The sequence below is a fragment of the Oryctolagus cuniculus genome, chromosome 8 (assembly GCF_964237555.1).
Source record: "Oryctolagus cuniculus chromosome 8, mOryCun1.1, whole genome shotgun sequence".
Taxonomy (NCBI): Eukaryota; Metazoa; Chordata; class Mammalia; order Lagomorpha; family Leporidae; genus Oryctolagus; species Oryctolagus cuniculus.
The window spans coordinates 18,612,668-18,636,304 of record NC_091439.1 but is presented as its reverse complement, the minus strand read 5'-3'; the positions used below and the strand labels follow the sequence as shown (position 1 = coordinate 18,636,304).

The window sequence follows — 23,637 nt, the reverse complement described above, 5'->3', positions numbered from 1 at the left end:
CGTGCTCTAGGCAAAGGCCCATTCCTCAGCAGGAGGTTGAAATGGAGGCCTTGGCTTCTGTTTTGGAGACCAGGGCCAGTCGTGTGCAAAATCAGTTCCAGTTCTGTGTAGCTATTCACGGCGGCTCCAACAATGGCGTGGCTGGAAGCTGCTGTGTGAGTGTGCACAAGTGATCTTAGAGAAAACTAATACGATTGGAGACGGAGGCACGGTTCCCATGGATGCCGAGGATTTGTGGGCACAGCTGTTATTCTCTCCATGAGAGGGGAACCTGCGGGCAGAAGAAGAGACTTTGTCTTCAAGGACGCATCTTGGGACGTCTGAGCGGGGCGGCCGTTCCGTCCAGCCTGCAGGAAGAGAGCTCCCCGGTGAGTGATCGCTGTAGCAGGCCGACCAGCTGCTGGGGGGAGAGCAGAGCCCACCGGCGACTTGAGGGTACCAGTCAGTGCTCTAAGATCTACGGCGGGGAGGGTGGGGCTGGTGGCCTGGCGGACGAGACGCTCCCTCGCTTTCCTCCGTGTGCTTCTGTGTCTGGTCTGCCTGTGGAGAAAAAGATCAGCTTCTGCTCCTGGGCGCTTTCCAGGTGCCCCTTCTGAAAGCAAGTGCCCGGGCTCCCAGGTTTTTCCACTGAGAGTATGATGTCACATTCTCTCATCAGGTGCCCGGGAAGCTGTGGTGCAGCAGTTTTCAATGTTTGGTGCCTCGTGGAAAACAGGCTTAGAAAGGGAAGGCTCACTTGGTTAATCCTCGGCCTGCGGCGCCGGCATCCCATATGGGCGCCAGGTTCTAGTTCCGGCAGCTCCTCTTCCAGTCCAGCTCTCTGCTGTGGCCTGGGAAAGCAGTGGAGGATGGCCCAAGTGCCTGGGCCCTGCACCGGCATGGGAGACCAGGAGGAAGTACCTGGCTCCTGGCATTGGATAGGCGCAGCGCCGGCCATAGCGGCCATTTGGGGAGTGAACCAACGGAAGGAAGAACTTTCTCTCTGTTTCTCTCTCTCTCACTGTCTGTAACTCTACCTGTCAAATAAATAAAAAAGAAAAAGAAAGGGAAGGCATTGTCACAACCCCCTAAGAGGTGCGGGTTACAGATCAGAGTCCAGGCTTGCCGTGCCCCAGGGTACAGGGTGGTGGCGGTGACGTGTGAGGAGGAGGAAGGCAGCAGGGGACTCGGGACTGTGTGGGTGTACGGATTGTTTCCCTACGTGGCTGTTTTTAGGTCTCATTCCACTGCGTTGAAGATTTTATTTTGACCTTTTAAAATCAACTTATTAGGCAAACTTTGAAGATGCCTCATCACAGGGAAATAGGAGAATGAAAACATGGGACTATTTTAAAATGCATGTGATCACGCCGAATATTTATCCAGAGATTCCTTTGCCCACCTTATTTGCCTTCTCTCTTTTTACTTTTGTCTTTCGACTTCTGCATTGTTGGCTTTTTACTACTTCTGTTGATGGAGTTTTGAGGTAGTAAACAAAAATGAAATTTACTCCGTCAATGCCGTTTAATCCTATCATTGAATTCTCTCCCTGAGCCATTAAAAAAAAAAAAAAAAACAGTTTAACAAAGCGTGAAGAGAATTAGTGGGGGTGTAACTATCCTTGCATATCCTCTGCTAAAAGTAGTGAAATAACTCAAAACAGCAGGAGGAGGACAGGAAGGTAGCGGAGGGTTGCCAACCTCCCTGCCTCTAGATAAGTTGCAGTTGTGGAATAAGGCGCTAATCCAAGCCTCGCTACGCCGCCATGCCGCCTGGCCACCTTGGAGCACTGGGGGTGTGCTTCGGCAGTAACATGCCGGAGCTCTCACTGCCCCTGCAAATCAGACAATTTGGGAAGAGCTCACTTTAAGATACCAACACTGGCTGGCGCCACAGCTCACTAGGCTAATCCTCCACCTAGCGGCGCCGGCACACTGGGTTCTAGTCCCAGTCAGGGCGCCAGATTCTGTCCCAGTTGCCCCTCTTCCAGGCCAGCTCTCTGCTGTGGCCAGGGAGTGCAGTGGAGGATGGCCCAAGTGCTTGGGCCCTGCACCCGCATGGGAGACCAGGAGAAGCACCTGGCTCCTGCCTTCGGATCAGCGCGGTGCACTGGCCGCAGCGTGCCGGCCGCAGTGGCCATTGGAGGGTGAACCAACGGCAAAGGAAGACCTTTCTCTCTGTCTCTCTCTCTCACTGTCCACTCTGCCTGTCAAAAATAAAAATAAAAAAAGATACCAACATCTTCATGTCTTCCTTCTTTGTCTTAATCATTAAATGAAAGTTATTTGGTCTTACATTATGAGAAAGCTATAAAGGAAGTTAAAAAAACCAAACCATTTAGGGATGAGCATTTGTAGCAATAGTTAACATGCTGTTGGGGACTCCCTCCTTCCATTTCAGGGTGTCTGGGTGGAGTCCCAGCTCCACTTTCCACTGCAACTTCTCCTGCTAATGCACATCTTGGAAAGCAGCAGTGATGGCTGGCTCAAGGAACTGGGTCTTTGCCACTCCTGTGGGAGGCCTGGATTGAGTTCCCGGCTCCTGGCTCTGGCCTGGCCCAGCCCTGGCTGTTGTAGCCATCTGAACAACAGACAGTCTCTCTCTGCTTCTCCGCATGTCAAACACAATACAAGTCAATAGCTAGAAATGAACAAAGTGTTTACAAAGCAAACACTCCATAAGTGGTTATGTCTTTTTGGTCCTGACTTTGGGCACTTCCGATCTGAAGAGAGCACTAAGAGAATCGCGGCCACAAAGGCAGATTGGGTGGGATTTGGGCCAATCCCATCAAAAAGACTTCATTTCTTTTCTTTTAAAAAATATTTATTAGAAAGGTGGAGTGGGGGCCAGTGCTGTGGTGTAGCGAGTAAGGCCGCTGCCTGTAGTGCCGACATCCCATATGGGTGCTGGTTCAAGTCCTGGCTGCACCACTTCCAATCCAGCTCTCGACTATGGCCTGGGAAAGCAGGAGAAGATGGCCCAAGTGCTTGGGCCCCTGCACGTATGTGGGAGACCCAGAAGAAGCTCCTGGCTCGGTGCAGCTCCGTCTGTTGTGGCCATCTGGAGAATGAACCAGCAGATGGAAGACCTCTCTCTGCCTCTGCCTCTGCCTGCCTGTCACTCTGCCTTTCAAATAAATCTAGGAAGGAAGGAAGGAAGGAAGGAAGGAAGGAAGACAGAGAGGAGGCAGAGGAGAGAGAGAGAGAGAGAGAGAGAGGTCTTCCATCTGCTGGTTTACTTCCCAAATGATTGTGTTGGTCCTGTTGGGGCTGTGCCAGGCTGAAGCCAGGAGGCTGGATTTCTACCCAGGTCTTCCACATGGGTTGCAAGACCTAAGCACTTGGGCCATCTTCTGCTGCTTTCCCAGGCACATTTGCAGGGAATTGGATTGGAAGTGGAGTGGGCCCTGGGATGCCAGTGTCATAGGAGGTAGCTTAACCTGCTGTACCACAACACTGGCCCCATATCTGTTCTTGAAAAACACCTGGATTGAGACTGTTGTTTGTCACCACGCAGGAAGGCACAGGATGAGGGTCCTGGCCGCCCTCGCAGGCTGGGCTTGTACCACCCTCTGCCTGGCTTCCAGCTCATCCGCCTTCTCCCATGGCGCCAGCACGGGGGCCTGTGAGGACATGCATCCCCAACACATCGGAGCCCCGCCTCAGCACTCCGGGAGCCCGCACATCACCATCCACACTGGGAGGTCCTCCTACTCTCCAGGGGACGAGGTTCCAGGTATGTGCGGGAGAGGCTTTGGGAGACCGAGGAACCAGGAATCCCCGTGCAGTCTTACAGGGCGTGTGTGCCTCAGGCAGGGGCATCCTGGCCTGAAGTTGGCCAAAAACAAGCCTGAAATGTTTGTGTCATGAAAACCACGGGCTAGCCAACCTCTTTTTCCAGAGTAATTTCTCTAACAGAAGAAAGCACAGATGACATTGTTATAAAAATGTTATTATCATAAGATAAAACATATATTATCATGCATACATAGTTACCTAGAATAATCTTTATGTAGGGTGTGTATATATGAGAAATACACTTTTTTTCTCATTATTTAGAACTAAATAATGTTGTCTATTGATAGACGCTTTGGTTAGATGGTGGATATATGAATTGATTTGATTATAGTAATCATTGTATCATGATTATATGATGTATATCCAAGTAGAATTTGTAAACATTAAATATACACAATAAAAATGTTTATGTAAAATAAAACTGAAGTTATTTAGAGATTTTAAAAGAGAATTGCTTGGAGCCAGTGTTGTGGCACAGTGAGTTCACCTGCTAGTTGCATCATAGGCATTCCCTATCAGAGTGCTGGTTCGAATCCCAGCTGCTCCACTTCCAATCCAGCTCCCTGCTGTGGCTTGGGAAAGCAGAAGAGGGTGGCCCACATGCTTGGGCCCCTGCACCCACGTGGGAGACTCAGAAGAAGCTCCTGGCTCCTGGCTTCAGCCTGGCCCAACCCCAGCTGTTGTGACCATTTGGAGAGTGAAACCAGGGGTTGGAAGATCTGCTTCTGTCTCTCCCTCTTTCTCTTTCTGTTGCTCTGCCTTTCAAATAACTAAACATTGAAAGACAACCTGCAAATTAAAAAAAAAAAAAGAGAGAGAGAGAAGTGCATTGGCTGCTGCTTCAGTTTGGGCGCTGATAGAAGCTGAGAGAATTTGAGTCAAGGCAGTTTGTGTGGCAAATGACGGCAGGAAGCATGGCGGGGGGCAGGCACCTGGGGAAGGAGGAGATGTCTGTAAGGTGTGGGACCCAGTGGAACACTGCTGGGGGCATCTGAGCTCTGCTCCTGTGGGGACCCTCTGAGGCCTGTGGGCGACCATCACCTCTGAGTGAACCCCCAGGAGCATGGAGGGGTGGGGTGCTTTTAGCTGCAGGGTCTCCCCATGTCCTCTGGGGAGGGCAGCCAGGAAGGCTGCAGGCGCCCCCTGTGGTAGCTGAGTGTAGGTGCGGATGCCAGCGTGGCGGCAGCTTTCGCTCTATCCCTTTAGGGTGTTTGACCAGCTCATTTGCTGAGAATCAGAGGCCATACATGAAAAGGAAATTCATTCTATCGCTATTATTTGCTCCAGTCTTCTTGCTCCATTAATATGTGTTGATAAACAATGTGTGCTGGCAGGGCCAGCGCTGTGGCATAGTGGGTAAAGTCCCTGCCTGCAGTGCTGGTATCCCATATGGGCACTGGTTCGAGCCCCGGCTGCTCCACTTCTGATCAAGCTCTCTGCTATGGCCTGGGAGGGCAGAAGAAGATGGCCCAAGTCCTTGGGCTCCTGCACCTGCGTAGGAGACCCAGAGGAAGCTCCTGGCTCCTGGCTTCGGATCAGCGCAGCTTCGGCTTGGGGCGTGAACCAGTGGATGGAATAGCGCTCTCTCTCTCCCTCTCTCTGTCTCTCTCTCCCTCTCTCCCTCCCACCCCTCTCTTTCTCTCTGTGCGTAACGCTGACTTTCAAATAAATAAATAATTCTTAAAAAAAAATGCATGCTGGCAGTTTATGGGTTCAATGGCATAGGAGATGGTGACAGAGCCGCCTGGGTTCCGAGAGCTGGTCGTGCTTTTAGCATGCTGTGACTGTGCTGTATTCTCGCAGGGACCTGTGAGCCCCTTGAAGGTGCGGGTAACCTGTTCTAGTCTCGGGTGTGCATTCAGTGCCCAGCGTTTAATCATTCTAGATATTTGTCTGAATGTCTTTCTTCCGTTGGTTCACCCCCCAAATGGCCTATGAGGCCAGTGCACTGCACCGATCCGAAGCCAGGAGCCAGGTGCTTCCTCCTGGTCTCCCATGTGGGTGCAGGGCCCAAGCACCTGGGCCATCCTCCACTGCCTTCCTGGGTCACAGCAGAGAGCTGGACTGGAAGAGGGGCAACCGGGACAGAATCCTGTGCCCCAACCGGGACTAGAACCCCGGGGTGCCGGCGCCACAGGCAGCGGATTAGCCAAGTGAGCCACGGCGCCAGCCCTGAATGCTTTTTCAATAGAAGTTCCAATGCCTGGCAAATCAAATGATCAGACACAAAAGTGCGTTTTGCAGGACTGTAAAAGTGTAGCTCTGATTTTAGCCACTTGCTCTCTCTCTCACTGCCTAACTCTGCCTGTCCAAAAAAAAAAAAAAAAAAAAAAAGAATGCTAGAGGTGGGCATTGGACCTTGCTGATTAGACACCCACATCCCATATCAGAGTTGCTGAGTTCAAATCCTGGGTCTGGCGGCTGCTTCCAGCTTCACATCTTCAGTGTAGATCCTGGGAGGCGGTGATGATGACTAGTAATTGGGTTCCTGCCATACACATGGGAGACCCCAGTTGCATTCTTGACTTAGGCCTGGCCTCGTCCCAGACATTGCAGGCATCTGGGGAGTGAACCAATTGACAGGAGCTCTCTGTACCTCTTTCTCTCTCTTTCTCTCTCTCTCTCAAATAAATAAAAAAAATATTGTTGGCTAAATTTGAAAAATTAACAGTATGATTGAACTTGCTTTATTTTCTGTTTGTGTCTTTCATTTTCTGGGAAGGGGGGGGGGGTCACCCTTTCATCTGCTAGTTCACTCCCCAGATGCCTGCAATGGCCAGGATTGGGCGAGGCTAAACCTTGGAGCCAGGAACTCTATCTAGGCCTCCCATGTAGGTGGCAAGGACCCAAGTAGTTGGGTCATCATCTGGTGCCTTCCCAGGCACACAAACAGGAAACTAGATTGCAAGTGGAGTAGGAAGGACTCAAAACAACACTGTGAAATCAGATGCAGGTGTTCCAAATAACAGCTTAGCACACTATACCATAAGGCAGTCCCTTATTGTAAATTTTTTAAAATATATTTATTTATTTTTATTTTAAAGTCAGAGTTACAGAGAGAGAGAGAGAAAGAAAGAAGAAAGATAGATCGATCGATTGATCAATCTTCAATCTGCTGGTTCAATTCCCAGATGACTGCAACAGCCAGCACTGGGCAGAAGCCAGAAGCCAGGAGCTTCATCCAAGTCTCCCCCGTGGGTTATCAGGGGCCATCTTCTGCTGCTTTTCTCAGGCCATTAACAGGGAGCTGGATTGGAAGTGGAGCAGCCAAGACACAAACCAGCACCCATATGGGATGCTGGATCCTAGGCAGTGGCCTTACCCACTACAGCTCAACATCAGCCCCAATTTTTACTTTTTTTCAATGAATGAAAAGGAGTGAATTTATTATTTATTATTTTCATTTTATTTGAAAGGCAGAGAGGCAAAGGTCTTCCATCCACTGGTTCAGTCTCCAAATGCCTGCAACAACCAGGGCTGGGACAGGCCAAAGCCAGGAACCAGGCACTCCATCTGGGTCCCACTTGTGGCCTCCCAGGGTGCGCATCAGCAGGAAGCTGGGATCCAGAGCAGAGCCAGGGCTCAAATCCAGGCACTCTGAGATGAGACACAGGAGGCCCAGGTGATGACTTCACCATGGCAACAAGCACCCTCTGTGAGGTTTCCGTTTTGAGAACACCCGTGTAAGGTCGGTGGACGGGACTGAAGTCCAGCGTGTTCACCGTGGCTGCGTGTTTTGCATTGCAGTGACTGTGAGAAGCAGCCGTGACTTCATGGGCTTCCTGCTCCAGGCTCGCAGGGTGTCCGATCATCAGGTGGCCGGCACGTTCGTCTTCATCCCTCCTCGTTCCAAGCGGATGACTTGCTTTGAAGAAGCTGACGCAGTCACCCACTCTGACAAGTCCCCCAAGAGAAACCTCTCGTTCGTGTGGAAGGCCCCCGCCCAGCCTGCGGGCGACATCAGATTCCTGTAAGACGGGAAGGCAGGATCTCCAGCAAAGGAGCTCCCTGCTTCAAACAGAGGGGAGCTCCTCCTCTCCCTTCCCTCCCATTCCCAGTCCCCCACCTCCTTTCATAACCGCCTCCACCACGGGGGCTGCCTAGATTGGAAGGCGGAGGGCAGCCAAAACAACTTTACCTCCAATGCACCCCCACCTCCCCGACTCTGCCCTTGACCGTCATCCAAGTTCCCAGAGCTTGTCACCTCCCTCCCTCCCTGGGCACAGGTGAGCCTCGGCCAAGCCCTGCAGGAAATTCTGATCAAGGGACAAGAGAGTGGATGGTGGGCAAGGAGGACAGAACTGAGGGGCAAAGGCAGACAAACGGACACTTCCCCGGGCCCAGGGAAAGCCGCTTACCCTCTGTGCCTCGGCTGGCTGTCTAGCAGATGGGCAGAATGATGACCGCACCTGCCTCATGGGTTCTGTGAGGGAGAAATAGCCAGAGTGCTGGGAGCAGTAAGCACTACATGTGGACACTTCCAAAACTACGTGGAAAATGGCACCGAAAGATACATTGATTTTGCTGAAGCAGTGTCGAAATCCATGCATATGAAGGTCTCAGAGAGTCCTGGGAAAGGCATATGATGAAAAAAAATGCATGGACTTCAAACATTTTTATTATATTTATATATATTTTTTTGATGTGGGAGTGGTGGTCCCTGGGCTCAGAGTGGGGATTCCCTGGGGGAACTGGGCAAAAGTGTGGGTGCTTTTTTTTTTTTTAAAGATGTATTTATTTATTTATTTGTAAGCAGAAATATGGAGAGAGAAGGAAAGAGAGAGAGAAAGAGAGAGAGAGAGAGATCTTCTATCTTCTAGTTCACTCCCCAGATGGCCGCAACAGTGAGGGCTGGGCCAGGCAGAAGCCAGGAGCCAGGAGCCAGGAGCCAGGAGCCAGGAACTTCTTCTGGGTCTCCCTTGTGGGTGCAGGGGCCCAAAGACTTGGGCCATCTTCTGCTTTCCTAAGCACATTAGCAGAGAGCTGGGTCGGAAGTGGAGCAGCTGGGACTCAAACCATCGTTCATATGGAACGTTAGCACTGCAGGCTGAGGCTTTACCTTCTAGGCCACAGCGCTGGCTCTGGATTTCAAACATTTTGCACCAAAATAAATTTAATATCGATTTCTCTGTAAGCTTTTGGAAGCCTCCTTATATAAGTGAGCAACATTATTATTCAGAATGTGACATTTGCTTTGCCGTTCTTTTTAAACACTTACATTACCTACAAAGAGGTTGTGCGCGTCTATAGGTCTGATTTCAGGAAAGGCGGAAACCTTCGGTGTCCCTCCTCCTCACTGGCATCACAGATGCGTGAGAGACTAACTATTGCCCTAACCCAACTTCCGCCCGTGGCTTTGGTTCTCAGTCTGTGTGAAGACATCTGCCCTTGAAGGTCCTTAAATCTGTAGCCACTTCTATTTCTCGAAGCATCTGTGCTCCTGTTGTTGAATATGCCATCACAGTTGCTGCGTGCTCCACAGGGCGTCTCCCTCGGACAGAAAACAAAGCCGAGTCACTTGACTGGCAGCCCCCGCCAAGCTCACCCTATGCTTTCTCACCTCCTGAAATCCTTGCCCACAATCTCACCAGCAGCTGAGGCCACAAGCCACATGGTTGAGACCTGCACCACCGTTTCTCTTGCAACTTGAGTCTCTGGGGACCTTGGCTAAATTAACCACATATTTAGGTCGGCTTTCTGAATGCTTACAGTGAGAAAAAAAAATGATACTTGCTGATAGTCCCTAACTGTGAAATTTGGGGGAGGAAAAATTGCAGAATGCTTGTGAAAGGGATTTTTTTTTTGCCTAAGAAAGGCATCTTGTGTCCAAAATATTTCTTGAGGACATAGCTGATTTAGCTCTCATTTTCTATAGAATCCACAATTACAATAGAACTATGTGATAGAATTATGGAATCTTCAGTAGACGATGTAATGAACAGTATGCCAGCAATAACTAATAATAAATTGAAGATAATTTTTTTTTAATTTGAGGCCAAGAAGACAACTTTTGACTAAAATGTGATTTTTAGTGACTATCTTTATTCAGGGGGTACTTCTCTATTCTAATGAGTTGTAGCTACTGAGTTTTTATTTTAAAAAAGGATGAAGTCACTTGAAAGATACCAAAATAAGGTCTGCTCTTGTATTCACATAGACCTTTGACCTTTAACTTCGTGTGTGTTTTTCCTTTCTTAGTCTGGCCCCAGGTATTATTTAAGAGGAAATAAATCTGTGAATCACTTTGCTCTCTCTTTTGCCACAGTGTATCGATAGTCCAGTCCTATTTTGTTTACTGGGCAAAGATTGAATCATCAGTTGTGTCTCAGCACACACAGAGCAGAGCTGATTCTGGCGACCACGTGGAGCTCAGATCTAAGACGCCAGCCCCCTGGCAGAGAGCGGATGGGACTGAAGGAACCGCAGCAGGTACAGCTGGCCGCTGTGTTCGCCAGCCTGGCCCTCTCAGCATTCTTTTTACAGTCATCTGTATTCACTTGTAACTTACGACAGCCAGTTTCCTGTCTGTGCAAAACAGGCAAGGATTACTTTGCCTGGACCGACTGCTGTGCTTCTGGGGGCTGTGGTCTCTCCGCAGTGAGAGGGAGAAACGCTCACCGTGCTCTGTTCATTGCAGCAAACACTTTGTATGGCTCAACCTAGCAAGTTCAGCTAGGCCCCGGGTGGACAGTGGGAGCTGGGTTGCAAAATCAAAACACAGTGCACACCTTCTACCCCTGTAGCCAGCAGTATTTCAGCTATTTTCCTTGGTGCCCTGAAGCTACACAGGGAACACAAAGAAGAAATGGGGAAACTATGTTCCCCCCCACAACAACACACCTTTTTTAAATAAAAATTCAGCCACTTTTTACAGCAAAGATGGCTCTTTGGAGCCTGGGTCACAGAATAGAATCAGAGATAAGAGATTGTTTGAGTGGAAGGGAACTTTTCCTGGCTCACCACGTGACTTTTACTCCGTTGGCCCATGAACGTCTCAAAAAAGGAAAGCAAACAAGGGAAAAGGAATCCTAACCAGCTGGAGAGTGTTTGACCTACCTGAAAATTCTTGGTGCGGTGGAACTCATTTTCGTTATTTATTTCTAGTTAAGTGCTCAGAGTAGAGGCTCTGATAAAGGCACTCGAGCCTGCAGAGACCCCACTCTTAATCCACTCAATCCCATCATCCTTTGCTAATATGCGGAGTCCAGAATCCCACCAGAACCCCTTCAGCCCCAGGCACAGAGACATCTAGGACCAACCCCGGCTCTGCTTTGCCCAAAACCTTTCTTTTCTCCCATTGCCCAATAATCCTAGTCAGCCATTCCTCCTAGGCACTTTGAAAAGCAGAGTAAAGACCTTGGAGTCTGGGACTGTGGCCTGGAGAGACCCCACACACGCAACAGGTGTTTATTGTTTGAATCCCAAGCAACACCATGCTTTTTATAATGTGGATATGAATAAAACTCAGTATCATGTTGACCTTTGACCTCTCCAATGCCTGAGATCGCTGGGAAATTTGTCACCCCTCCCTCCCCGCTCCCCGTCGTATCATACATGCCTGCGTGTGAACAGCTTACAGAGTCAGCTCCTCACTTTCCTCCCTGTCTAGCTCCAGCTGTCTCTCCTGCCCATTCCTCCATGTAAACCCTGGTGAGCCCAAAAGGGGAGAGTGTGTGTGTACGTGCTCCGGGGAGAGGGCACGTAACAAAGAGAAACATATTTCCTAACCATAAGAAGACTTCGTTAGGCACATGTAAATGATCAATTTTCAAAGTCAGGACAGTAGTACATGGTGGTTTTTAACTAATCTCCCCCAAAAGACCCTTAGGGTCCTTAGACGCTGTCTCCTTTGATGTCTGTAAGCTTTCCCCAGGACATCTCCTCGCCCTGGACTGCGGCTCATGGTGATCTGTGTGTCTTTCAAGGTGCAGCTCAAATATCTCCCCTGTGAAAGTTTTCCTCCTGCTTCTTTGCAGGGAAATGTCTCAGTGGGTTTGGGCTGTTGGAGCAAAATCCTTTAGGTTGGGTAATTTACATGCAATGGAAATGGATGGCTCACAATTCTCAGGCTAAGGAGTCTGAGGTTAAGGCAACAGCAGGTTCAATGTCAAGGCAGGACCAGCCCCTCTCAGCCTTCTCTTCTCCTTGTCCTCACGTGGTGGGTGGGGGAGGCGCACTCCCTCACACCTCTTTTATCAGGACTTGGATCCTGTTTCTGAGTGTGCTGCTTTCATACCTAACTACCTCCTAAAGGCCCTACTTCTTTTTATTTATTTATTTATTTTTATTTGACAGTGGGAGAGAGAGACAGAGAGAAAGGTCTTCCTTCCATCGGTTCACCCCTCAAATGACCGCTACGGCCGGTGCTGCGCCGATCTGAAGCCAGGAGCCAGGTGCTTCCTCCTGGTCTCCCATGCGGGTGCAGGGACCCAAGCACTTGGGCCATCCTCCACTGCACTCCCGGGCCACAGCAGAGAGCTGGACTGGAAGAGGAGCAACCAGGACTAGAACCCAGCGCCCATATGGGATGCTGGCGCCGCAGGTGGAGGATTAACCCAGTGAGCCACGGCGCCGGCCCCAAGGTCCTACTTCTTAATTCTGTTGCTCTGCAGATTAGGTTTCAGTGTATGGATGTGCGAGCTACTTTCAGATCGTAGAAGCAAGTATACTTGCTTCCTTAGCTCTGATATTAAAGCTTATAGTCTCATTTATATGGTCGGGCATATTAGGGCCTTCCCGCCTATATTTTGAGATAAGGGACCACAATTACAAATCTCATCACTTCTGCATCCCAGTAACCACCACACACAAAGTCAAGCACAGAGTAGGTCTGCAGGAGATATCCGAATGCACTCAGTTTGGGCAGGAATTACTTAAAACTGTCAGTTTGGGGCAGGTGTTTGGTGGTGAAGAGCCCATTTCTCATATCAGGGTGCCTGGGTTTGGTACCCGGCTCTGACTCCTGACTCCAGCTTTCTGCAAATGTGGATCTTGAGAGGCAGTGGTGATGTCTTTATTTTTAAATGCATAGATGAAGGATACATCCTTTTATTAAAATAAAGATTTATTTATTTATTTCAAAATCAGAGTTACAGAGAGGGAAAGAGAGATGAGAGAGAGAGAGGGAGATCTTCCATCTGCTGGTTTACCCCCTCTCCCCCGCCAATGGCTGAAATGGCCAGGGTTGGGCCAGGCCAAAACCAAGAATTAGGAGCTTCATTCGGATCTCCCACATGGGTGCAGGGGCCCAAGGACTGGGACCATCCTCTACTACTTTCCCAGGTGCATTAGCAGGGAGCTGGGTCAGAAATGGAGCAGCAGGGACTCAAACTGGTGCCCATTTGGGATGCTGGCACTGTAGATGGCTGCTCAACCTGCTATGCCACAGTGCTGGTCCTATGCTGATGACTTAAGTACATGTTCCTACTGTCCACGTGGGAGACCTGATTAAGTTTCCAGCTCCCAGCTCAGCTGGACCCAGTTCCAACTGTTGCAAGCATTTAAGGAGTGAACCAATGGATGAGAACTTTGTCATTCTCTCTCTCTCTCTCTTTCTCTCTCTCTCTCATTCTTTCAAATAAATAAATAAATAGATAAAAATTTAACTGTTTCCCATTATTTGTGTATCTGGGTTAGGCTGTCTGTTCCTCACATCAGTGTTTTTGAGCAACAAAGGCGCTGGATCAACATGGAATTCCCCATCCCCTCCATAAAAAGGTTCAGTCCAGGGGGCCTGGCGCCATGGCTCACTTGGTTAATCCTCTGCCTGTGGCGCCAGCATCCCATATGAGTGCCAGGTTCTAGTCCCAGTTGCTCCGCTTCCAGTCCAGCTCTCTGTTGTGGCCTGGGAGGGCAGCGGAGGATGGCCCAAGTGCTTGGGCCTCTGCACCTGCATGGGAGACCAGGAGGAAGCACCTGGCTCCTGGCTTCGGATCGGCTCAGCACCGGCCGTAGCAGCCATTTGGGGAGTGAACCAATGGAAGGAAGATCTTTCTCTCTGTCTCTCTCTCGCTGTCTATAACTCTACCTGTCAAATAAAAAAAATAAATAAAGGTTCAGTCCAGTCCAATTCTAGCTGATCAGAGAAACTCTGCAATCAATTTTCTCCAACACCATCGTTGTTATCCACATCATCACTGTGGTAAACCCCAAGTGCATGTTGTGTGTGTGCAAGGCACTGTGCTTCAAAGATTCTACTCTGATTTCGCTTCACTCCCTCAAAAACTCCACCTCGTGGGCACCCACATGGACTCCAGTTTGCAAGTGAAGAAACTAACCAGCTGGCAGGATTTACCCAAACTCAGAAATCAGCAGAATAGAGCACCCAACCAGACAATACACTGACTCTCTCACTTGCACTTGTAGCTGCCCTGTGTGCTGCCATATCTAATGCTCTGAGCTGTCATGTTAGCCAGTCACAGACCAGACATCAGATGATGGAGGGCCGTGGAGGGCAGCGACCTTATCTCTGTCCGTAGCAGTTCTTATATCATCCAGGAAAGTTTTAGCGTTGTAACATGGCAAGAAAGACCTAGGGCTTTAAAAAAAAATTCCAATCTGTGAGATTCCACGTTTTTTGTTGTTGTTGTTTGTGGCTGGAGGTAGTTTTTGGCAGAGGTAAACACACACACACAAAACACACACACACACACAAACTCTCAGAGAGTGATCATGGTAGTTTCTATATTCCTTGTATGACACTGCTAAGAATGCACTGAAGGGTCAGGGACTTAACTCCTGAAAGGTGTGAAAAGTCACATCTGGGCAGATTGTCATTGTGTGGACACTTTTGAGTGCCTCACACTTAATAGTCAAAGCTTAAGGGACATTAGAGTTTCCACTGCTTACCTGTTGTTGCAGTTCTTTGTCTATCCATTCAGCAAACATGTCTCACTCTCTCTTTGTGTCTTTGGGTCTCTGCTTAGCTCCCAGTGCCCCCATCACTCTTCCCCAGCAGCACGCAGATGTCTTTGCTGCTGCCCTTACTGGAACTGCAGAAGAGAATCTAGATCTTGTTCCTGCCAGCAGTTGGGTGACCAGGAAGGCAGAGACTCGGTCCAAACCATCTCCACACACAGCTCCTGCAAGCAGCAATGGCCAGCAACCCAGCAGGGACAGCATCCCACTCCTAGAACCATCCCTGAATGTCCATGGGCTGCAGAGGCTTGTGGACCTTAGGAGATTCTCCTCAGAGGATTTTGCTTCCAGCCATGGGTAATGTTGATGGAGTGGGCCATTCAGTGTGGATGGTGGGGCTAGGCTAAACACTGGGGTACCTGATTTGGAGTCTGACAAAAAAGAAAGAAAAAGATCTCAATCATACTTATTGTTAAGTGTGTGAAACACCTTGATTATTAGAGGGTTACTGGTCAGAAGGGCTGGGTATCATAATCAACCCAGGGAAATTCTACTCTTCTGCACTGGGTGAGGTCTCCCAGTTATTGCTATACATAAAATAAAATGTTTCAATATTTTAAAATGTTGATACCATGATAATAACATGATAGTATACAGACAAATATTTCCTATAAAATAATAAATCCTGGCACTTGATAATTCTTTGCTACTATCTTCACTTACCCCCCCCCCCCCCCCGCCTTGGGACTCTTTACTCCAAACTCAGGAGCTTTTCCAAAGAAATATGGTTTCATCAGTAGACACAATAGTGCTAGGAAACATTGCTTTTTAGTGACCCCCTCTCATTCCTTCCATTCTTCCCATCAGGACTGAGGACGATCAAAGCTTTGGTTCCTTGGACACTTGCCTTTCCTTGGACGTGGAGAAACAGGTAAGAGCCTGAGTTATAAATGGAGGTTGAGGTTGGCCATTTTTGACCTCAGCAAAGTGGCGAGTTCCAAGCTGGGTGATCAGAGCAATTGGATTAGTAGCCAAAGTCAGAGAGTAGAAGGTAAGAGCATGATATACACACCATGTCTTTTTACTGATCAATACCAGCCTTTCCATTATATGCAGTGTCTCTGAAATTATTGGCAATTGTAGAAATTGATGGTTTTAGTGACTTATTTTCCCACTTAGCCTTGGGTAATAATTCCTTTCTTCTCTCCTCCTCCACCCCTCCATCATAATGTGGGCCTCAAAACACCATGTATGTTTCCAGAGGTTAGATCAATGGGCAATATAAAATATACATGCCCACTGATTTACTATTTCTTTGAAATCTTAGAAGGAACACAAAATAAAAACATTGCATAATATCCTTACTTAAATGTATTGGAAACTACAGTAAGATTAAATGGTCCCTCTCTCATGGATCTTGCCATAAAAAGACACATTCAAAGCTTTCAGTTTTTGCAGATGACACAATCACCAATGTTAGTTTAGATGTCTCTTAAAGAACCCTGAGTTTGTTCTGGTAACTGGCCTCCATGCTCCCCATGGGATTTCCATTCGTCATTCCATCCCCATCAATAACAAGTGCATATTTATCTACATGGGCATTTTGCTGTGAGCTCTTTTAAGAGCAGACAGGAGGCTGGGTTTTCAGCTGCTATCTGGGAGTCTTTAAAGAACACAAATTAACTGCAAAGTTTAGTGGCAGATTTTTCTTTTGCTTTTCTAGGACAAGACAGAGGCCTCTAATATGACCGTGACAAGGCCGCTTCTGTACAGTGTTGCTTTCACCCACCCTCAGCGCCTCTGGGCCTCTGAAGCAGTCACTGGGAAAGGGGCTGCGATGACCAACCCAACCTCCCTCTTCCACACCTCCAGCACTTCCAGGGCACCTGCTCTTGAGGGCCAGTCAGAGGCATCCATGCTCTCTGCCAGCTTCTTGCCTCAGCTGGAGCATAAGGAGCCCAGAGTCAGAGAGAACAAGGGAGAGATTGGCCTGGAATCCCCTAGGAAGACCAACCTAAGACCCGAGGTTGGGCTAGAGGGAGCCAGTGCCCCTTTGGGGATCCAGCTCAGAACTCCCCAGCTGGGAATCCTTCTCTGCCTGGCAGCCACCCTGGGCATGGCCCTGGCTGCGGGAGTTTGCTACCTGCATACTCAGTACCGCCACAAGCGGACCCAAGTGTCCTTGCGGGAGCCTACCACCGACGCTGTTGCTGGGAGTGATGGCGGTGAGACCGTGTATGTCAGGAAGATTGGGGAGAACAGTTTTGTTTTGGTTCAAGCAGAATACAAGTAGATTGCTCCATCTGTGGGTACCAGGAGTCCCCCGAGAAGGCTGTCCTACCTCTCAGTGCCTCCTTAGATCCCGCGGAGCTAATGAGAATCCTTGATGAGGATGGGGACTGGCGGTGCCCCCACGACAGCAGCAGTCAGTGGAGGAAGCAGCGAGAGAACAGTTCTAGCAACAGAGGGAGTGCTTCCCGAGCTTTGTTGTCTTAACATCTGTAATTTCGCTTCTTTTTTTTCTTTTTGCAATTAGACGTTCTGTTTGAAGAGTTAAACTCAACACAATGAATATTGTATTACCTGCTCATTAACTAGACTCCTGTGGCCGCTAAGCTTCCTCTGTTGCCTTAAGGAACCTACAGAAATACAAATTCTGTCCCTCCTTGGTGTCTCTGCCTCACCTCCTCTAACTTTTGAAAAAAAAAAAAATGTAATGTGAAGTTTATGTCTCTCGCAAGAAAAAGAATAAAAGGCTTCACTTTGCCTCCCTTGGTTTTCTTTTCAAAACTAGAATTCAAAGCTGGCTGGAGGTCTGATTCAGTTGACTGGGTGAATGCAAGCATACGTGGGCTTCTTGGAAACTCAGCAGCCTGGAAAATCCACCATGGAAATTGATCCAAACTAAGGAAAGTTTTAGAGCGCTTGATTGAGCGCCTCTTTAGGAAAACACATGTGCAGCACATGGCCATGAACGCCAGAGTGGGTAAGCCAGCCTCTTCATCAGGTACAATGGAGCTGAGACCTCCCATCCATTTTCACTTGATGGGAGGACCTGGATATCCCAATAGCTTGCAGATAGATTGCCTTTTGCCAAAGGTGAGGTTAAAAAATTATTGTCCAAGCACACTTTATTTTTTATTTTTTTAAAGATTTATTTATTTATTTGAAAGCCAAGTTACAGAGAGGCAGAGGCAGAAAGAGACAGAGATCAAGGTCTTCCCTCTGCTGGTTTACTCCCCAGATGGCTGCAATGACCAGAGCTGCACTGTTCTGAAGCCAGGAGCCAGGAGCTTCTTCTGGGTCTCCCACGTGGGTGCAGGGGCCCAAGGACTTGGACCATCTTCCACTGCTTTCCCAGGCCATAGCAGAGAGCTGGATCAGAAGTGGAGCAGCTGGGACTTGAACCTGTGCCCATATGAGATGCCAGCATTACCTGCTACTCCACAGCGCCGGCCCCCATGCACACTTGAGTTTTTTTTTTTTTTTTTTTTGACAGGCAGAGTGGACAGTGAGAGAGAGAGACAGAGAGAAAGGTCTTCCTTTGCCGTTGGTTCACCCTCCAATGGCTGCCGCGGCCGGCGCGCTGCGGCCGGCGCACCGCACCGATCCGATGGCAGGAGCCAGGAGCCAGGTGCTTTTCCTGGTCTCCCATGGGGTGCAGGGCCCAAGCACCTGGGCCATCCTCCACTGCACTCCCGGGCCACAGCAGAGGGCTGGCCTGGAAGAGGGGCAACCAGGACAGAATCCGGCGCCCCGACCGGGACTAGAACCCGGTGTGCCGGCGCTGCTAGGCGGAGGATTAGCCTAGTGAGCTGCGGCACCAGCCTCCCCATGCACACTTGAAAGAGCAGCCTTTACTTGCTTTCTCAGGGAATGTCATCAAGAAATCATCAAATACAAAGATCATTTATCTGCTCCCATAACTTGATGAAGATAACTTTGATTTAGCATTGGTTCCATAAATACTATATGGGGTCAAATATAATCAGCTAGTGTAGTGTAGGGGAATTAGTTATCTTTTCAGAAGTAAACCTATTACAGAGTCATGGACCATTTTAATGTAGAAACAAAAATCATGACAGATTTGAAATGTATGTTTATTTGTTGAGCATTGAATTCATATAGCTACTGTGCTAAGAAATTTACATATATTTCTACATTTAATCTTCACAATGACTTAATGAGGAATAAGTTCAGTAACTATCCAAGGAGGGCAAAGCTTTCATGACATATCAATTCAAAACTAAAAACATTTTTAGAAATTGAGTGCAGGAAACAGCCCCTACTGTCTTTTTCCAGTCCTCTGTAGCTCACTAGGCATCAATCACAAGATTCTCTACCCCTGAATTCTGTGCAAGGCCACTCTGTTCTCTGGCTTCAGTCTTTAGACACATGGAAACTTGGGTAATTTGTGTGTTCACAAATTAACGTGCTCTAGAAATGCTGAGGAAAGAAACAAGCAAGCTGTTCTTCTATGCGGGCCACAGGTATTCTCTGTACATCTCAGCTGTCCTAAGATATGTCTTCACTAAGGTGTGTGGGGAGCAACTCGGACTAGACTAAATTACTGGAATTAAGACTTATTCTATGCATCTGCTCTCCCACAATATGGCGCTGAGAAGGGAGAAACAGCTTCTACACAGCTGCCTCCAGTTCAACCAATAAACAGCAGGACCTGCTCCTGATTGGAGGAGAGCAGCGTACTCGGCGTGTGGGTAGCAGAGTTGGGATTGGTGGAAGAGGACTATAAAGGAGGAGAGAGACAACATGCACCAGGAACATCTAAGGGGGACATCTATCTGAAGGAACACCTGCGCAGCCCCCGAGAGAGCTGGCCGGCAGTGTGCCGCTCCCCCGCGGAAGTGGGGAATGTGGCAGGGGGAACCACCCTTCCACGGAGGTGGAAGGGACGGTGGCCAACCCGGGAAGAACCAGCAGCAAACCCGGGGAGGGCCGAGCAGACAAAAGAACAGCACAGGGTCCTGTGTCGTTCCTCCATGAAGAGGGGGAGCGACAAAGGTGCAAATGAAGGCTCCCATTAGTGATGAGCTCTCTTCTGCCCCTAGCACATCAAAGCCAAGTGCACCACAAAGACAACACCTTTGGGATATTTCCCATCTAAGAGGGAATTTTCCTTTGTGAACAGACTATTTGGTTTATCTACTGATGTGAAACAAGTTACCCTAAAGCTTAGCAGGTCCAAGCAAGCACTACCACCGCCATTCACTGACTTTGGTGATTGTGGCACTGTCGGGGCTCAGCTGGGCAGTTCTTCTGCTCTGTGTGCTGTTGAATGGGTTGGAACATCCAAGATGACTCACTCATACAGCTGGCAGGTGGCGCTGGCTGCCAGCCCGGAGGTTCACGAGGACTGTTGGGGTGAAATTTAGTTCTCTTTGTGGCCTCTTGTACCATGGAGACGAGGTTTCCAAAAGGGACAAGCACACATAACGAGGCTCTGCAGATCTCTTAAGACCAGCCGTGGCAGTTACGTGGCTTTGCTAGTGGTCATCACACCGATGCTCTTGATTCAGAGGGAAGGGCAATAGATTTCACTTTGGGGTGGGAAGAGAGGCAAAAGAGGCAGCTATCCTCCGTTCACAACCCCAGATTGCTGGCCTACCACAGGGGCTTACCTGGGAGTGACAGGGGAAGCCGCTCATCCCTGGGGAGGTGCCCTGAGTCTCCTTCTCTCCTTCCCTGCAGTGCTTCAAGGTGGGCAGGGGAAGGGAGGAAAATCAAATTTCAGGACGAAGCACTTCTTCCTCTCCAGCTGGGCTTCCAGTTCAGACAAAATAGTGACATGAGGCAGCAAGTTAGCCCGACCTCTGAGCTCTGATTCCTCTTCACAGAAAAGTGGATCATAAAATTGTGGTTGTTGTGAAGATCAGAGCCAGGCACGGCACTTGGGTATTTATCAGTAACCACCCAACCTGGGTTGTCACAGTTGTTAATACACAGTGACTGCAACCCAACTCTGTCTTTAAATTAGTCCACTTAGGGAAATTCTTGGAACACGAAAAATGTGACTTCCTTTCCACGACAACTTCTCTGGCACTCCTGCCTTCCACGGTTCTCTACAACTGGAAGCAGTCAGGCTACCTAGTTGTCATGGTAGCCTCTGGCTACAACCCTGCTGGGTGTCAGGTATTCTCCCAGCACTGTTTTGACTCAATTCTTTTCTGGAGAGAACAGCTGGAGCCCACAGCCTGCAGTTCAGTCACATAAAAGCCCTCTGATAGTGTGAACCTGAAAGTCTTGGCTCTGGAGAAGCCCCAGAGGGAAGTGAGAAGGAAGTGTCACTCAATCTCACAGCTGCCACTAAAGCACAAAGCCATTCCACGTTTAAGAAGGCAAAGGACTGTGATGCAACACCTTAAAATAGCATTTTTGTTTGTAGGAACAACTACAGAATTGTTCAGGCCACCTCTTCTTGGAGGAAAGGAGCTTGGGGGTTAAATATGTATTTAAAGGGAAATAATGGAAAAGTAAAGACTGGAAACTTTATATTTTAAACAGACGTTTTTATATCTGTTGTGTTAATATAATAGCCACAGTTCAGGGTTAGGGGTGGGCCTTAAGCTTTTCACATTCAGAGAGTATCACATATCAGATGCTACCAATTAATTTTCCCCCCTGGATACGATTTTAGTGACTCACAGTTTAATACGTAACCATAGCTTGGCTGAGTTATCTCATGGTTGAGACTGCATTCATTTGCATGTCACTCAGTGTTGCTGTTGCTTATTTCACGTTTTTATTTATTTGATTTTATTTGAAAGGAAGAGAGGAGAGAGAAGTCTCCCATCTACTGGTTCACTCCCCAAATGCCCACAACAGCCAGGGCTCAGTCAGATCAAAGCCAGGAGCCTGGAACTCCATCAGGGTCTCCCATTGGGGTAGCAGGGACCCAAGTATTTGAGCCACCACCTGCAGCCTACCAAGGTGCACATTAGCAGGAAGCTGGAGTCAGGAGTGGAGCCAGGACTCGAACCCAGGCACTGAAGTATGCAATGTGGGCATCCCAAGTGATGCCTTAACTACCGGGCCCAGTGCCTTTGTTACAGTGCTTTTTAAGAACTGAATGAGTGTCTAGCACTGCGGCTCACTAGGCTAATCCTCCGTCTGCAGCGTGGGCACCCCGGGTTCTAGTCCCGGTCGGGGTGCCGGAATCTGTCCCGGTTGCTCCTCTTCCAGTCCAGCTCTTTGCTGTGGCCCGGGAGTGCAGTGGAGGATGGCCCAAGTGCTTGGGCCCTGCACCCGCATGGGAGACCAGGAGGAAGCACCTGGCTCCTAGCTTCGGATCGGGGCAGCGAGCCGGCCGTGGTGGCCATTTTGGGGGTGAACCAATGGAAAGAAGACCTTTCTCTCTGTCTCTCTCACTGTCTCTCTAACTCTGCCTGAAAAAAAAAAAAAAAAAAAAAAGAACCGAATGAGTAGAAATTACAAGCTGAGTTTCTAGAAGTCCTCTGTACTTAGGGCTCTAGGGATTCGTGGGTTAACCTGCCTCTTGCAGCATCAGCCTCCCTTGTCAAGGCGCCAACTCAAATCCCAGCTGCTGTGCTTCTGATCCATCTCTCTGCTAATGCGCCCAGGGAAGCAGGTGAAGATGGTCCAAGTACTTTGGCCCCTGCCACCCACATGGGAGACCCTGATGGAGTTCCTGACTTCAACGTGGTCAGCACCAGTCACTGTGGCCATCTGGGGAGTGAATCAACAGATGGAAGATCTCTCTCTCTCTCTTTCTTTCTCATCACTTTTTTTTTTTTTAAAGAAACTTAGAGTTCCAACAAACATGAATTGAAAACTAGGAAGAACACCTTCTTTTTTGGAGGGAGATTTATTTATTTTACTTGAAAGTCAGAGTTACATAGAAAGAAGAAGAGAGGCAGTGAGAGAGAGAGAGAGAGAGAGAGGTTGGTCTTTCACCCACTAGTTCACTGCCCAATTGGCGGCAATGGCTGGAGCTATGCTGATCTGAAGCCAGGAGCTAGGAACTTCTTCTGGTTCTCCCACGCAGGTGCAGGGGCCCAAGGACCTGGGCCATCCTCCACTGCACTCCCGGGCCACAGCAGAAAGCTGGATTGGAAGAGGAGCAGCCGGGACTCGAACTGGCGCCCATATGGGATGCCGGCACTGCAGGCGATGGCTTTACCCCTTTACCCCACAGTGCCGGCCCCCCTTCTTTTCTTTTCTTAAAGATTTATTTATTTAATTGAAGGGCAGTTAGAGAGAGAGAGAGAGAGAGAGAGATCCATCTTCCATCGCTGGTTCACTCCACAGATGGCAACAATGGCCGGAGCTCGGCTGATCTGAAGCCAGAGACTTCTTCCAGATCTCCCACGTGGCTGCAGGATTGCGCTGTGCCGATCCGAAGCTAGGAGCCAGGTGCTTCCTCCTGGTCTCCCATGAAGATGCAGGCCCCAAGGACCTGGGCCATCCTCCACTGCACTCCCGGGCCCCAACAGAGAGCTGGATTGGAAGAGGAGCAACCGGGACAGAATCCGGCACCCCAACCGGGACTAGAACCCGGGGTGCTCGTGCCGCAGGCAGAGGATTAGCCTAGTGAGCTGCGGCACCGGCCCCATCAATATTTCAATGGATTCAGAGAGAGCCTGGCGTCAAGCCAAAGAGTAGCTGGGAATGATCAACCTATGGCTGCCACTAGAGCCAGGAGGATGATGGGACCTGGGGCTGGGACTCATGGCAGCCAGGCCAGGGCACGAGCTGCTAGGCTGTGACAGGGCTCCCAAAATGGCATGAGAGGGCTCACAGGTTGGATGGGGAAGGGGCTGAGTGCCGTTTTTCCACTGCTCAGCTAGGGAGTCCAGGGTGGCAAGAAGACGTCTCTCAGGGGTTGCAGCTGCTGTCTTGACCTTGCCAAGTCCTTTCTCTGGGGTCTGCATTTCCTTCCCTTCAAACGGCGCCCTGGGAGCCTCTTGCCCTCAGCTGGTGAGAGACAGTGTCTATGCAGCGCTTTGTTACTTTACAGAGGAAAGCG

The 23,637-nt window shown here is 49.2% G+C and overlaps 1 protein-coding gene across 1 annotated transcript; it reads left to right on the top strand.

Annotated features, from left to right (window-relative positions):
- The first annotated feature begins 264 nt into the window (after positions 1-264).
- Positions 265-17,299, top strand: REELD1 (reeler domain containing 1). Its single transcript, XM_051819913.2, has 7 exons — positions 265-368; positions 3,496-3,714; positions 7,524-7,746; positions 10,042-10,205; positions 14,702-14,990; positions 15,501-15,564; positions 16,357-17,299. Exons 2-7 carry the CDS (start codon positions 3,507-3,509, stop codon positions 16,924-16,926), a joined length of 1,518 nt encoding a protein of 505 aa, XP_051675873.2. The 5' UTR covers positions 265-368; positions 3,496-3,506; the 3' UTR covers positions 16,927-17,299.
- Positions 17,300-23,637: the final 6,338 nt, after the last annotated feature.

Coding starts and splice junctions, on each gene's coding strand:
- REELD1 (XM_051819913.2), top strand. CDS start 3,507: ATGAGGGTCCTGGCCGCCCTCGCAGGCTGGGCTTGTACCACCCTCTGC. Junction 7,747..10,041: donor GCGGGCGACATCAGATTCCT/GTAAGACGGGAA, acceptor CTTTTGCCACAG/TGTATCGATAGTCCAGTCCT. Junction 10,206..14,701: donor GACTGAAGGAACCGCAGCAG/GTACAGCTGGCC, acceptor GTCTCTGCTTAG/CTCCCAGTGCCCCCATCACT.